Consider the following 16820-nt stretch of genomic DNA (forward strand, 5'->3'; position numbering starts at 1 on the left):
TTGCAGTGCAATAGTTCATCCTATCTCTGTCCTATAGGGATTGAAAGTCCTTTGGTTTCCTGTTTGTTGATCGGGTGCTTTTACCAGTGCTCGGGTCAGTCAAAGGAGAGGAAAAGAAAAAGAAAAGAAAAAAAGACCTTCATAGAAATATTACATTCTTACCTAGAGTGGAGGCAAAGCAAATAGAAGTTTAAAGTAAACAGTCTCTAGCAGCAGATCTTTCCCCTTTTATTGCATGAGTTAAAGTGCCCTTCAGCCAGCAAAAGGGAAGATCTGCCAGGAAAAAAGTTATTTAAAAGAGTTTGCTTTAAACTTTTGTTTGCTTTGCCACACACACACCAAAAAAGAGGGGGGGGGGGGGGGGGGGGGAAGAGAGCCCCTTTCTTCCAACTGACTTTAGTGCTAGATGTGTGTGTGTTTAGGGGGGGAAGTGTATTTCTCATTATCAGCTGATCTAAAGCCAGCAGAGGTAAGGCAAGCTTCCTCCGTGTCATGTCTTTTTGCTCAACCATGATCTGGAAGAACTTTACAAAAGATAAAGAAGGACTGTCCTGTTCACTTAGGACATGCATATCGTAGTGAGAAAACATGGGTGTCTCTGATCACTCCACTGACAAAAACTAGCACAGAGCTACCAGAGCTGAAAAATAGCATCATTTTATTCTAATAAATCTGTTGAGTGAGTCTTTTTTCTTCTAACCCCCTGTCCCTTTTGTAAAGAAGACAAAAGTTGCGTTCTGATTTCATTCACACTGCTGTAAATCTGAAGTAACTGTTAAGTCTACTGGAAGAGAGCTTTTTTTTTTTTTTTTTTTTTTTTTAAAAAAAAAAAAGCTCTGTAGTTGGATAGAATAGAAATTCTAACTGAAAAATAAAGGAGTCTCAAAACAACCATCACCTTTTGTGAAAAATGTTCCCATTTTCAAGCAGTTCTAATGTTTCCATTTGAAACAGACTTCTTGATCAGAAGTTAATAAAAGAAAGTCATGTGAAATGTACAGAACACTTTATAAAACATATAAGAATAATAGGGTTATGTCCTGAAGATGTTAACACACAGAATAAGAAACAGAAAAGAGGCAAAGAAAGATAAAAGGAGATTTCCAGTAATATATAAGCAAAGTGGGATAAAGCTGAATAGCAGTTGGATTAGTGCAGCATGAGTTTGTTTTTAAAGTACATCCCTTCTCTGCACTTCCACCCTCTCCCTGTCTGCCCCACTGCCCTGACCTTGTTCCTTCCCATTTCAAAAGAGCCGTCCCTCCTCATTTCCCTTTTGACCTGCATTCCTCACTGCTGGCTGAAATATGGTGATAAAGATACCAGTAAACCCAGCCAGCTTGCCTAAGATCAGAAGATATGGAGGGTGATGTTAGCAAATTAACTGATTGGTATAAAACAAAAGGGGGGAAAAAAGTTGTCAGGAAGCTGAGAACTTTTGAACCCATTTAGACAAATAAGTGACAGAGGAGCAGGCTTGTCTGTCACAAGAATATAGTTTGCAAGAGCCAAGTCAAGGCACGCAAGCTAGAACAGATGGAGTCTCCAGAAGCAGCCCCTTTTAGGGGGAATAGAGCTGTTTAAGAAATAGGAGTTCCTGCTTTTCAAGAGGCAGGACACACAGGCCACACTGCTGCCATTCCCACTCATCACAAGCTTGCACTTATCATAGTCTATTTGCTCTGGACCTGGACAAAGAAACAGCGAGGCATCTTCGCACACTCCCCTTATGACTACACTTTCAAAGGCCCTAGACTGGTAAGGAAAGTGTGCTACACTGAAAATAGTTGCTGTAAGACTTTGAGATATATAGAGTCTCATTTATAATAATGAGAACTGGCATTGCTGCTTTTCCATCAGCATGAAGAGGGTTAATACCTCCCTCCTGGGCTGGCCTCCAGAGATTCTTCCCTCTGTGGCTCCAGATGGCTTTCAGAAATCTCTAAAGTTTTGCTGCCCTCATTAGTGACAGATGTGGTAGTTATAATTTGGAATTTAGGTCCGCTAAAATAAAGCATTGTGAAATCGCAGGAACCCGCAGAAGAACTCTTAAACGCATCAGTGGTACAGATCACAGAAAACATGCTTTCCTGTAACGCTGAACAAGAGACTTTATTACCAACATCATCGTTTTCCTTATCCTCCCTCCACTTTATTTCCAGCTCCCTGTGCAGTCTTCTCTTAGAGCCTCTTGCTTTGCTTTTTGTGGTTATTCTAACAATGCTGCCCACAAATTGTCACAGTTTTACTGCTCACAGTGATGGGCATAGTGGTAACAAGCAGGCTGAACCTTGCACACTCTATACCATCACTGGCGACACAGTGTGTGCCTCCTGCCACAGGAGGTGTCCCTTTCCCGGTACAGCTGGACCCATACTCTAACTCTAGATTGGTGTCAACTTTGTTATTTCAGTAAACTTCATCAAGCACCCAAAGTTGCTTTTGTTGCGAATGTAAACCAAAAGTTTTCATAACCTCCATATGGTGCGTTTGCAAACCACTGTCAGAAAGCTTTTTTTGTAAGCTCCCATTTAGTCTTCCTGCTATAGAAAGGGGAGATGCAAATCGTGACTGCTCCCTGGGAGGGGATGTTTGCTTTGGCAACCATCATTTGCCAACCTGATGGGTAAAGCCTCGGGGGTCGGGTTGTGTTAGCACTATACAAGACCTGGAGAAGATGCCATTGCTTCATTGTTGTTACGCAAAGCCCTTTCCCAGGAGCTGTTGTGTGTGGAAGAGACACTGTACAACTGCTGCACGTAACATCCTCCTTCAGTATTGCTTGAAATTTTGTTATGAGGGAGGAGTTTTAAACCAGCCATGCAACAGTCATTTCTGAAAGGGCTTGAAATAGATGGTACATGGAGAATCTAACTCTGTGGTCACTTAGGTAGTTCAGATAAACATTGACTGCTTGAAAGAGCAGCTTACTTTAAAACAACAAAAAAGGGTTTATGTTGCTTTTGTATGCCATGTATAAGTACAGAGTATATTTCTGTTCAACCTTTTCACTGCAGACACACAAAAAGTGCAGAAAACAGTATATCTGAGATGGATGAACCCTAAGGTTGTCAGACCCAGAAGGAAGCTATTCTTTTGTGGCTTAAGGCGTAAGTATTTCATGCACACAATTTCTTTTTGAAAAAGCAATGGTTTTAAAAGATAAAAACCAAACAAGATCATTCAAACCACATGACCGTATAAGCAAGTCTCATAGGCTTACATGGTTTCATGGAAGCTGAGCAGAACCACAGGACCTGTCCCCCTTCCTCTGTTATTACAAATTTTTCCTGCTGTTTCTGCAGAATTATGCTGTCTGATTCACTAGCCTGTAATATTTGCAGCCTAGAAGTGTTGCATACAAATCATTCATTAAAAAGGTAACATACAGGATATCATTGAGAGTTGCTTTAAGATTCAGTTGATGCCTTTTCAATTTTGTTTAGCTTCAGGGGAGACATCCTTGCAAACTGCTACCATTTGATGCTCTGTCATCTTCCCAATAATCCATAAGTGTTTGGTTTTTTTTCCCCTTTAAACGCCTCCTCACACTCATTACTCCTCTTTTCTTTTGTCAAGTTCAGTTATTCAGATAGAGAAGTGGTTCTCTATGACAGCTCTCCTGTGTCCCCAAATTTGTTTATTTTTTCCTTCTCTATGAGAACTTCACATATTGGAATGAGCAGATGTTTGTGCTTTTGTTTCATTACTTGCCAGCACCACTGTTTTTGCCCTTGTATCCCAGTTATCTCCCTTTCTGCCTCCTGGTTGCAGCATTGAGATAATATCCTCACCTAGAGGTCAAATGTTGCATGCCAGTCCCCCTAGCTGCATGATTAGGCTGAAGAGCAACTGCATGTATGTTGTGGCACCCAGATACAAGGCAGAGAAGGGAAGGGTGTATAGATACGTGCCCCCATTAGTGCCTGCCAAAGGAGGGCATGCACCTGTATCATCACGGATGCTTGCCTCTATCCCATCTGTGCAGGGTGGGCTGCATACATCCCTGCTTGTGAGTCAGATCCTGAAGTTCATACAAGTTATGTTATGGGCATTAAGTGCTGATTACAACAAAGCAAAGAAAGAAGTGAGCATAAGAAGGAGGGTTGTCACTCACTGACAATGCACTGTAATTGCAATGACATTATGCTTTGCTTTTCACTGCTTCCATGCAACCCACCAGCTAAAGAGATGTGAAAAAGCAGTCTCTACCTTAATTGGCACATATACTACATGTGTTACAGCTGCTACTAATTTCATTTAGAGCCTAACCCCTTGATGGCAGAAGCCATGAATTTACACAGGAGTTTGATGAGTCCTAGCCCCATGCTTGCACATGCTGTTTCTTCAGCTCTCCTGTACTCCAGCATGGAATGTATTTTCAGCTAAAGAAGTGTGGCCTGATCTTTCATCACTAAGAAATGAGTCATTACTAATGTGGTTAAGGTGGGCATTTATAAGCATGTTGGGGCAGGGCAGGGGAAATGTGTACATCAAGAAAGACAGGGATGAAATCAGCACTGGCTCACAGCTGGTAAGATAGCCAACTCTGATTTCAGCTTTCTAAAAGGGGGTTCATAACATGGGTGAAATAAAAACAACTAAAAAAATTCCAGTATTGATAATGAGCAGGGAAGCCAGTGCTTGGAATCATAAGTTTATGCAAATGTATTATTACTGCAAATTGGCATACTAAGACCCTGATCATGCAACACTTGCACATATGCTTAACTTTATGCACATGAGCAGTCTCATTAACACCAATAGATTTATTCGTGCATAAAACTGAGCAAATGCATGAGTGTTTGTAAGACTGGGACTTAAACACAAGGGATAGAAAGCAAATTTACTGTATCATCAACAATTATTTCTGAAAACCAACAGAAGCCAAGGTGATACCAGAAGTCTGGCTAGTGTAGAAACATTTAAAGAGAGAGAGGAATGGGATTTTGAAGATTACTACCTTTAACTCAATATATTAGTCCCCATAATGGTCAGCCAAACATGGGAAAAAACCATCCCTACCCAAATTAAGAAATATAATTTTTATGCCTATTACAGACAAAGTAATTCCCACAACATTTTATAAAATAAGCTAGATTGCCTCTTAGAACAGAAATAAGAGCAAAACAACCCAAATCATCAACAAAAGACCCTAACTTTTCCATGAGATTTCAAACTTGTAAAGAAGAACTTGTCAGACTATACTGAACTTGTATTTGACTAAATTATTCAATAGTGTCTCACAAAAGTCTTACAAAATTAATTTAAATGATGTTAGCTTTATATGAATTCAGAGCTGACTGCAGCATTTATAATAAATAGTTATAAATACAAAGAATTACTTTGGAGGGAGGTACTGCAGTAAAGACTGATGGCTAGTCTTAGAGCTAGTTTTAATTAGAATATTTAGCAATTCTTCAGAAAACAGAAGAACTCCCTTATGTTATGAAACTTGATTAAAATTGCTATTTCCTTAGGAATCTTAAAGAATAAATGCAATAAAATTTGAGTACTTACCAGAAAGATGAGAAAAAACAGAAAGCTGTAAAACAACTTCTGTAGCAGCACAGCTTCTGCCATATTTAAAGGAATAGCTCTGGAAGAGGAATTCTGGGAAAAATGCAGCCCTGTGTTGTGAAGGTGTAAAATTCAGGCCTCCTCCCCCAAAATAAGGCTTTATTATCATAAATAGAAATAGCTAGAAATGATATTTATATTTTGTGATCATTTCTCTGTTTTTGGCTTGTTTTTGTTTCCAGATTGCAGGAAAAAGATAGTTTGTTCTCTGCTTAGTAGTTTTACTGTTACTGTTTGTTACTTTTTTTGTACTGTCTGTTCTTTTTGCCCAGTAAAATTGCTGCTGTCAATTTTGCTGTGTAACCATAAAATTGACAGAATTGCGATGCGTTCAACAAGTCACATCTTTCAGCTTATTTTGAAGCAGCAGTCCTAGGACCTCCAGCAACATGTGGCAGGATATCCAACTCTTGGCAAAGTCTGGATATTGAAAGGACTCTTGGTTCTTGGTTCAGTTTGTTCGGGAGGGTTGTCAAGGAGATACAGAGTCTGAAAAAAGCAGTATGGTCCTTCACTCCGCTGCGGTCTATATGGACGGGCTGCCCACAACATCCCAAGGAAGCTGAGTTGGCAGGAAGCCAGGCAACTTGTGAAAATCCTTTCGCACATTTGCACTCAGTGTTTTGGTTGTTGTTAAATAGAGTATCAGTGCATTGATGACCAGCTGTTTTCAAGTCTGCATCTACCCGAAAGGCTTAATTTTATATAAAAATATCTTTGGAGAATGACTTTGGTGAGGTGTCATCTTCACTTCTATAGTCTTACAGCACTATGTGTCCTGAATGTAGGAGAACAGAGGGAAAACAGTAAAACAGGCTGGGGCAGGAAGCTGGCTGGGACCAATTCTTCACAGATTAAGTTTTGGCCTTTTTATTTCATCTATAAAGATTTCAAAGAAGGAACTTAGAATTTTATATGGCTGGCATTTGGCAAGAGTGTGATTTGGAATTGGACTTCAAGGACTATCATGGTAAAGTTGTAAAAAATAGTACTATAGTACTATTGGTGAGCAAAGTGATTGTGGAAGTGTAGCAGCTGGCAAAGTCAACATTACAAATATTTGGGCATTTTGCCTAATGTCACCATATGCGACATACCTTTTTATGGCTGGTCAGAAAGATGCGTAAGTTTGCAAATTCCTGGTTTCTGGGCACCAGCATGTTCTGAGGGAAAGGACTGTGACTTGGTTACCCCATTTTGAGGCTGAAGAGCGGTGTTGGCTAATTAGGAAGTCTCTCAATCCTCTATTTAATTTACTATGTAGACAGCAAATTTCACTACAGATGCTTGCCAGTATGAGAAGAGCCACTGACAATGGGTAGAGCTAAGTGCCCATAGAGTACAGTTCTTGGATACAGAATTGTCTGTGTGCGTGTGTGTGTACACAGAATGTGATCAACTGGAACTAGGGTATAGGAAGGCCTAGCAGAGAGTCTGCAAATACAACAACTTTGCCCAAGTAAGTAACAGTTGCATCCAGAACAAACAACTGACTCTACAGTTACTACTGTACATGCTAAAGCCTGTAACTACCAAGCATGTTTAACTGGAAGAAGAAATGGATTTACTACAATGTTTTATAAGACAACTGGATAGTGGAAAAAAAAGCCTGAAATGAATTTGAACAGTATTTATGGTAGTGGCAATGCCTACGTGTCTCAACCCAGTAAGTAAAGGCTACAGAGGATCCATGCAGCAGCACAACTCTGGCAGACTGAAACTCCGAGATCTTTGATGACTGTGATGATAATTAACTCCTAAAAGTTGCAGCTTCTTTGAAATGCACTTTGAGGAAATAATTATTTCTGAATAAACCAGACCTTATTTATTATGTTCCGAAGCACACCTTGAAATGCAACACTGAACACAAATTTCTCTTTGATTGGTTTAATGGAAACAATTTCTCTCTTCAGCAAGCACTTGCTTTCACAGTGAAATCTGAACATTTTATTTTTATCTGTCTTGTCAATCACTGATTATTTTTCTCCTCCTGGCCCCACCTGGAGATGACATATACCTCTCAAAAGCATGTAATCTGAAAAGATGCGGAGCAAAAAATTTTTTTTCCGTATCAGTCAACTAGCTACCAGATGATCTGACAAATAGGTCACAGATTTCTTTCTGGAAAAACAGTTTGTTCAGCTCATGCACGGCACTTGAGTACAAATTTCTTTAGCAAAATAATAACTAATGCCCAACTGCTATTTTTCCAATTTGATATTTCGTAGAGTCACAGAATCATAGAATAATTCAGGCTGTAAGGGAGCTCACAGCACCTTCCTGCTCAAAGCTATGAGACCAGGTTGCTCAGAGCTTCATCTAGTTGGACCTTAAAACCTTCCAAAACTGGAACTGCACAGCCTCTCTGGGCAACTGTTTCCAATCCTTGACCATCTTTAAATTGAAAAAGTATCCCGCTGGACCGCTGGTTTTTCAATTTCTGTACATTGTCTCTCATTCTCTTTTTTTCTAGTGGATTCAGGCTTGTGTTATTAAGGGTTGTGACAAATAAACTCTCTTACTTCTCTTCAGTATTTCTGCATGCATACAGAAGACAATTACAATATCCTTCAAGCTCTAAGTCCATGAATCTAAACAAAATTTTTCTGCTCCTTATGTGCTGTATTAAAAGGTGAATGCTTATCTTTGCATGTACAGAAAACAAAGTTTCAATGAAAATCTGACCCAGCAAGTAGAGTACAGTTTTTGTATAAAATGAGTTCTTTCATTAAAAGGCTATTGTAACTTAAACACTTTATGATATATTCTCTTTCCAAGGAACTTTTTCAATCTCACTGAACATGCTGAAGTCATTAAACAGTTACTAGAGATACTTCTTTGTCCAGACAACCTTACTATAGGTTAGGTTTCTGCAGGAGATTAAAGATGATATCCTTCTAAAAATACTCTTTTAAGCAATATGTATCTGCATCTTCCCAAAGAAAATAGAGCAAATAATTCATGGCACATAATATATAACCGTAGGAACATTTACCACTGTATTTATTTAAATGAAGGGAAACATGTTGAAATGTGAAACCTAAGCATTTCAGTTTATTCACATATTTTACATTCAGAGGACCAACAGCAATGATTTCTTTCAAAAAAAAAGAAAAAAAAGAAAAAAAAATCCACTTGTGGTTTCTGAAATTTGACAGACACATGGAATATACTTAATGAAGCATGTCACCGTACTACATACTACAAAAGCCTTGTGTATATGGAAAAAAGATAAAATAAATTTGGCCATTACAAAAAAAAAAAAAAAAAAAAAAAAAAAAAGGTTTCCTTTAATATAAATAAAATTCAGAGTACTTCATTTCAACAGGCAAAACATCAGTGGGATTTATTAACAACTACATATTTACAGTGTCTCACTGGTAAAAATACTGGACTTCATCTGAGATCCTAGACACTTCTTGAGAAGGCAACATGGATTGTGGATTGCTCAGCACTTCACACAAACTAGGTGCTAAAAGGATGAAATTATAGCCTACTTTAAAAGTGAGTAAGATGTCAAAGTTGTAACTGCTGATGCAATATGTTTATGCTCTAAGCCTGCAGAACTTGCACCCCAAATAGTCCCTTTGATTTCAGTAGATCTACATATGCTCCTAAGGTTAAACACAGGGTAAGTGTTCAAACTCAGGAACCTGGGAGGAAGACAACTGCTTGACTCAAAGATGCTATGAATGGAGAAAACTGTTGTAATTAAAATTTTACATGGAATGGAGGAATGTGACCTTGATTTTACATTACTATTCTTCTACATAGGTGATATCTACTGCTTTGCTTTAATTTGATCCTAAAAGGTCTGTATTCTAAATATCTCTGTCATGTGAGAAACTTGTGAAAGCATTTCCTTCCCACAGCCTCCAAAATCATAGTGCCAGTAGAGCAGATCTCAGTCTGTTTGGCAATTAAATAAAATAAGAACCAGATCTTTTTTCAAAGTATTCACAAAATAATCTTTCAGCTACAAAATGGCTGTCCCACCATTCTTGTATCAAACCTGACATCAGTTCTTTAACCTAAACAGTTCCTTAAAAGTTACAAAAATAAAGGATTGATTAATATACAAATACATATTTCAGAGTGATAAGAGAATAATATTAAACAAATTCCTTTTTTAATCTACTTTAAATTAAAAGAAATGTTTTCAGAAGTCTGGGATGAAGCAGATCTTTATCTATTGACTCTTTAATGGAACCCATTCCCTGCAGATGGCCTTATACAACTTAATGTAAGAAGCTTATTACTACAAAAAGACAGTGGGCATGTTTCCACTAGCAAAACAATTTATAAAATCTGCTGTGCCAGTTGAATTCTCATATCTCTCTTTCCAGGACTGCAGATATTTCTAATGCTAGAAAAAAAACCGTAAGTCATGAAAAATCTTGTACTCTTTTAGAAATTTACTCCTTTCTCTGGTGAGCATTAGTATTTGTTTTCCAATAATCCAGTTTGTTTTGTATACTGTTTGTATATAGCGTAATATAAATGCTCTGCATGAATGCACATGTATGTACAAAACGAGTCAGTTATTCAGTTAAGAGATATGCCTGCTCACTGGGTCATTTCATACTTTCACAGTGCCATATTTTTCTGTAATTACCATAACAACATCATGTAGGTTGCTCCCTTCTTCCACTGAGATGCTTGCACAGGTTTTACTTCCATTTATCTTAAGCAGCCGAAACAGCAAGGAACATTTTTGAACAACCTATAATACTCTTCTTGAATCTGAAATAAAAATATTGAATTCAAACATGAAATAGATCTATTAATAGGTCTGTATATGTTTTAATTCATTTTCTTCTGCTCCATCTACTTTTTTTTTTTTTAAGGTAGGAATGCTTTTGACTTTAAGACTGGATAATGCAGAATATATTGTCTCAGGAGAGTGTGAATCCTGCCTCTAACTGCAAAGACTGGAATTAAGTTTTATTACACCCATTGTGTTATTTCATCAAGGTAATGACACTATAATCAGTTTTACATTTTTTAAAAAAAACATTATTTACTGTTTCTTATATTGTCTTTAAAACCTGGAGAAAATATCTTAGACAGTAAGAATCCAGGCAGAAATTCTGTCTCTGCTGAAATCAATAGTAAAATTTCCTCTGTTCCCTCCTCATCCTCCGTCAGTGGCACAGAGATTTCTACACTTGCTCTGATAAAATATTTGGGCCATAAGCCTCCCATCTCAGACCCCAGGACTGGGCACCTGCTTATGTAATTACGTGTGACCATCTGCCTAAACTGTTTCTCTCAGGAATGGGACCCTTACCTTTCTAGACAACACACAAAGAAATATGAAGATGAACATCCCTTGAAATGCATTGAAGATTGTAAAAAGATACGCAGTAACCACTGATCCCTGGACAACATGGAGGACCCCGAAGATCCAGGTAGCCCCAAGGAGGAACAGGAGAGCAAGAGCACCTCGAGCACAGGACCTAGACAGGAGGCAAACATTGCAAACAACTTGCAGGACATGCTGTTTTCTGTCCTTAACTGGCTTGAATGAGTGCTGCACAGGCAAGTTTTTTCAGCTGCAGAGGCCTTAGAAGTGCAAGTGCATGGCCTGTGCTTTAGGGTGTGCTGTAACACTGTAGCATGTGTAAGCTCATATAATCACTGCAGAACAGCACAGGAGTAAAACTGAAGGACCTTAAAACACTGGGTTCTTTAATCTTCAGATATGTTTTCTCCGGTGTACTGCAGCACCATATGATTTGATTTAAATCTACTGTTAGTGTAATTCCCCAAGGAAAAACATATGTCTGTTATGAAGTATTCCCCCCACTTCTCCTCCCCCTTCTCCTCCTCAAAAAATAACCCAGAAAAATGTACAGTATGCTCTTAGGTCAGTACATGTGCATGACATCAAAGGGTTCCCAGGCTGCCTCTCAGGTTCACTGCAGAAGATGGTGCCAACTGTAAAACTAGACTTTGTTTCTTTCATTTGTTCTGTCTCTAAAAATATATATATATTTTTGTTTTAAAAACACAAATATTCTCAAATATTTCCTAGGTCAGGATATTGATGCTTTAAAATTATATGAACTGATTTTCTATGATTTTTTTCCTAACATGCTGTAGAGCTGTGCTCACAGACTTGAGCAAATTACAGCATGTTGTCTTGGAAATGAAACCACTGATTACTTTCTTATTCATTCTTAGCCCAGTCAGTGCAGGACTTCTTTTGAGCAGGAGACATTTTTAGCACTGTTCCTCTGAAAATGAATAATTTTCAACTTCATTAAAGCCAACTCACCACATGAAGCTACAAAGGGTGAGGAATAAGAGAAAGTAATCAATCAAACAATTGCTAAATCCTAACTATAAATCTAGTGCAATGCATTGAAACTGCAGGAGTGTTCCTAAGCAACACAAACAGTAAGTTGTTTTCAATGTTCCCTGTAGTACACTTCAGCTTTTCCTGCACAAACGGTTTTCAAGGTCCCTATAAATCAGTTTTAAAGAGAGTGAGTTGATGGAAAAATCATAGCAGCATGCAAAGTAAAAATCTTGGAGAGACCCCTTCCCCCTCCCCAAAATGCTTCAGAGGCACAAGGTCCTAATGTAGTGTTTTAACAAATAACATGAATCGCTAAGAACTCACCTTGATTTTGTTATCAGTGTATTATTACACAGTTTATTGTGACTATACGGTCACAACAAATATTGTGGTCCCAGTTCAGGCATAGGTTTTGAAACCTGTTTTGGCTTGCATAGAGGCTACAGAAAGTACTTTAATAGAAAGGAAAATTAATTCTCCAACCTTCTCATGAGTCTTTATCCTCTTGTGGACAAGGGGCCACTCACTGTCTGTGTGCTTTGCACACCTTCCACACAACCCCACTGCTGCTGCATAAGGTATTGTTCAGTGGGAATAAACACTACAAAATCTAGCCCCAAATTAATATGAAGGCTGGGATAACAGAAAAATCTTTCCTTTTCTATAAATCTCCCAGAAGGGGAAAAATGTTATTTTTGAATAATCACTTTCACCTCTGGCTCCATTTAAACTTATGGAAGAAGAGAATTTGTACTGAATGGCAAACTTACCTTATATTTTCATAACAGCTAACTTCTGGCTTTAACATTGCAGTGTGTCGAAATACTTTATAAATAATCACTCCAAAAGCCAGCAAATTAACCTGAGGGGAATGAAGAAAGGATATTCTTTTTTAGTTCAAACCAGGGTGCTTTTGAATTTCAATAACTGATACACATTTAAATGGAACAAGTCAGATAAGGTTTCTGTGTATATGAAACCTAGAGAATCCAATGCCAGGAGGGGAAAAAAAAACCTTTCTGATCCACTTCTATTAAAAAAATATGAGTCCTGTCATAAACATTGATCAAACAGGGCTGTAACTCTACCTTATCTCAACAGTATCACTACCAACAGTCTGCAAATGTTTATTGATTTTATTGGTAAATCTCTTCTATTTCCTGCTGAGATTTTTTTCTCCAAGTAGAGATGTTTAAGAAAAGAAAGAGAAAAGGAAAAAAAGGAAAGAAAAGAGCAAAGAAAAGAGTGAAGAGGAGAGAGCAAAGAGAAGAGAAAAGGAGAAAACCAAAAAAGCCCTTCCCCCATGGATTTTCTATTATACTGTATCATGTAGATCTTGACAAAATGTGTGTCTTTTGTTGCTGAATAACATTAATAACATTGTATGCTCTGGTGTCTTTTGGGTGTGAGAACTTTCAAGTGGTACAAAAAACTTTGAGGTTTACACAAAGAAATAAAGAAAATTAAAAAAAAAACTTTGGTTGAAAGGTTCTTTGCTGGGTATTCTCGCTTACATTTTATGTTTGTTCCATTGGTGAATAATTTAGTTTCTTTTTTTTCTTTTTTTTTTTTTTAACCTACCTTATAGTGGCTCCACTACATTTGAGTTTGAAACAGAAAAAAACAAGGAAGCAGTTTTGCAAATGATGCTCAGTCATGGTTCTGAACCTCTGTTTGCTTGGACAAGCTTCACTGATCTTTCATTTAAATTTCTACTGCTTTCCTTACACAATAAGGATGAGGTTGCTTTCTGCCTTTAAAAAATTTCTTATTTTGGTTTGCAGCATCTAACATCAGCATCTATTTATTAAAAATGTTAACAAATGAACCAAATTCAAGTTGGATGTCTTCCATGTTCTATTTGTAGATCTTTGGTTGTAATTCCTTGCTTGGTTCCTGTGGGCTTACAGCTGTAGACTGATAGAATTACTGGCTTCCCTAACTTGTTTCTCCAGAAAGACTGTGGGGTTTTCCTCCCTCCTCCTTTTTCTTAAAAAAAACCACCACCAACAACAACAAAAAAAAAAAAAAAAAAAAAAAACAAAAAACACCCTTCCAAAATGAAAACAAAAGCCTGCTACAGAAGTATAGCATCACTTAAAAAATCACTTTAATTTGTTAACATTTGTTATGTATGTCCTTAGAACATTTTTGTTAAGTTTGGAGTGGAGTATCTGATATTAAATGCAAGCTCTGCTTTAATTAGCTGCATGCTTATACTTTAATACAGCATAATGTATTTACAATTTGATAAAGCAGGAGATAGAGCTGATTAGTAGTTTAGGGAATTAATCCTTCACTGAATACCTTGTACTTGCACTGATCGTGAGAGCTATTCTGAAGCTCTTTATATTTAAAATTGTAATCTATAATATCTCCTAAACCAGCAATTTTTCAAAGTTAATTATAAGTCAGTCAGCAGTTGTAGGTAATTATATGCAGACTTACTTTTTATCTTATGTTTGTTGGTGAATAATATATCAAATAACTCAGCGCATACACTGTAATCTGCATAACCCACCTCATGTACTTATTAAAATAATCTGCAAAAGGTAGGCTGAAACGTGATCAAAGTATCATGAGTATGCAGAATACATACCGTTCCTGCTTTAGAAATTGTCAGCAAGATCGCAGCCCAAACCCTGTGGCCCACCTTCCGTCATTAGTGTCAGCGACCGCTTTTCTGTTGCCCTTAATGGGCTCTGTGTAAAGCTCTGGGGCCAAACACCATCCGTTACCGTACGTCCAGACGGTAGCTGCAGAAGCGGTGAGGGCTCATTGAACCGGGATGGGACAGGCCAAAAGGGACCACCAGCAGCGGCCACATCTGGGGCCTTGGGGTAGAGGTCTCCATTTCGCTCCCTTCCAGTGGGACTTCATTGCCCAAATACTATTTGCACAGTTGTACAGGATAATAGGTTTTGGCCCTCTGCATTAAAGTAATACCCATTAACGATGATCTTTTCATTCATCAATTCACTCTAATGGGAATAATCTGTATGTATCGAGGGAACGGGAGAGGTTAACGTTGGCTTCTCGGTGTCGGCTGTCAGAACACAATTATTGTACAATATGTCTCAGGTAGCCGCACAGGAGGTAGTGCTACAGGGTAATGAAGGGGAGCTTAACTTCTGAAATACCCAGTCATTTCCAAGATTTATTAAAGTCTTAAGTAGGTTTTTGCCCCATTTTGAAGCATGGCATTAATAAAATATATCTATAGCAAAGTGCATAGAGTGCCTTTATAAAGTGTTCAGTGTCTCAAAACAGTAGCTTTTAGGCAATTTACACTATTTTTTTCTTTTCAGCCTAAGCTAGAACCTTCAAATTTTGTGTTTTGGAGGACTTCAAATAGGAAACAACAGAACACTTATGACTGTCTTATGACACTGAAAACCCAGCAAAACTTAAGGGAAGACAATAACATGAACACATGGGCAAATCCAGGCAAAAAGACTAGTTGTTGTTGATGATCTGTGAGGTGTGGTCTTTGGAGAAAGCTGGTAACCTAACAGGTATCCTGGGCTTAACATCCTGTGAAGAACATGTTCCTCCATGTTCTCTAGTACGAGTGAACTAATAGCCCCAACTAGGTCTGGGGAGCGTAAGGTAAAAAGTTCACATTGGACAGCTGGACTGAGCAGGTGCGAAGGGGAAACGGCCCTTTACCAATGCCAGCAAAGAGCCATACACATCGTTTAAACGGATAGCAGGGGAGGTTAAAGCACCCAAAATGCCTGGCCCCATTTATCACCACTTAAGGCATTTGCATTTGTATCCAAAACTGAGCTTCAGATGAATATAGGTAGGTAGATAGTAGGTTATAGAAATCATCAGAAATACGGCCACCAGGAATCCTGGATCTCAAATCTTCCAGCTGGAACATACAATAGGAATTCTGGATGAGAGATACCAAAACATCTAAAAAGGCTCCAGTTGCAACCTAAAGCCAAAAGCTGTGTTTTATACTTAGTTCGGTTGTAAACTTTTGTTTTTGTAATTAAAGCACAATCTTAAGATCTTGTTGAATAAACCTTTGATGACATTATAATTAAGCCTGCCTTAAGGTGACAAGCAAGGTGAATGAGAGCGAAAAGACAAACATAAGGTAAGCTGTCTCCAGAGAGGGAGCAACCTGGAACGGAGCAACATGTGCAGGCAACTGTGAAACAAAGTTTAGGGCAGGCTTTCCACGAGCCTGCGAGGAGCCAGTCTGGGGACTACGGCTGCCACACGCCAGCTTTGGGGAGAAGTTACCTGTATAATGAGCAGAGCCACTCTGCAGCTTGGGGCAAACCCAAAGCAGGAGATGTTGTGGAACAGGCACAGTTTTATCAAGTGAATAATGATGTTACAGCATGACATGATAAGGTCTTGAGACTTTGTTTTGAGGGTTATTACATGGGTGAGTAGTTAGAGAAACTGCTGCACGTCCTGAGAGGCGGTTCTCTAGAAGTCTAATAGGCTAAAGGGGAATGGCATTGATTCCAAGCCCAGAACTGAACCCTCCTTTTCTTTTTTTTTTTTTTCTTTTTTTTTAAACAAACAACCTCAAATGCTACTAGATAAACAGTAAACTCATTTGTTATTATTTCACTAAGGAAACATCCGACTTTCTCATTTCAAGCCCATTCTGCGAGGTGCTGAGCAGCCTCCACCCCCTCGAGATTTCAGTGGGAGTCAGGTTTCACTCAAAGTGCTCAGGTGCACTACAGAACTAATTTTAATAATTACTCTATTCCTTTCTTTTAAGTGGTTAATCAAAGACAACGGCTGATATAGGAACAGCCTCTGTTCATAGTATCTTCAGGGAATCATTTCTCCTTAAAGATATTTGTAAAAATATTTTTAGTTTCCTAAATTCTAGCAATGTTTTAGTATATTTATGAGAAAATGTTTGGAAAGTAAAAGTATTAAGTAAAATAGACATTAAATA

The 16820-nt window shown here is 38.2% G+C and overlaps 1 protein-coding gene across 2 annotated transcripts in view; it reads right to left on the bottom strand.

Moving 5' to 3' along the window:
* Window positions 1–7451: 7451 nt before the first annotated feature.
* Window positions 7452–16820, bottom strand: part of ADGRL4 (adhesion G protein-coupled receptor L4) — a 78635-nt gene continuing 69266 nt past the window's right edge. For both annotated transcript variants that reach the window (XM_062580905.1, XM_062580906.1), the window contains 3 exons: window positions 12655–12746; window positions 10871–11039; window positions 7452–10323 (listed from right to left, as the gene is read on the bottom strand). In XM_062580905.1, coding sequence (XP_062436889.1) covers window positions 10261–10323; window positions 10871–11039; window positions 12655–12746 — 324 coding nt within the window. In that variant the 3' untranslated portion in view covers window positions 7452–10260. The remainder of the gene's footprint in view (window positions 10324–10870; window positions 11040–12654; window positions 12747–16820) is intronic.

Source organism: Rhea pennata, chromosome 8 (genome assembly GCF_028389875.1).
Source record: "Rhea pennata isolate bPtePen1 chromosome 8, bPtePen1.pri, whole genome shotgun sequence".
In the NCBI taxonomy this organism is placed as follows: Eukaryota; Metazoa; Chordata; class Aves; order Rheiformes; family Rheidae; genus Rhea; species Rhea pennata.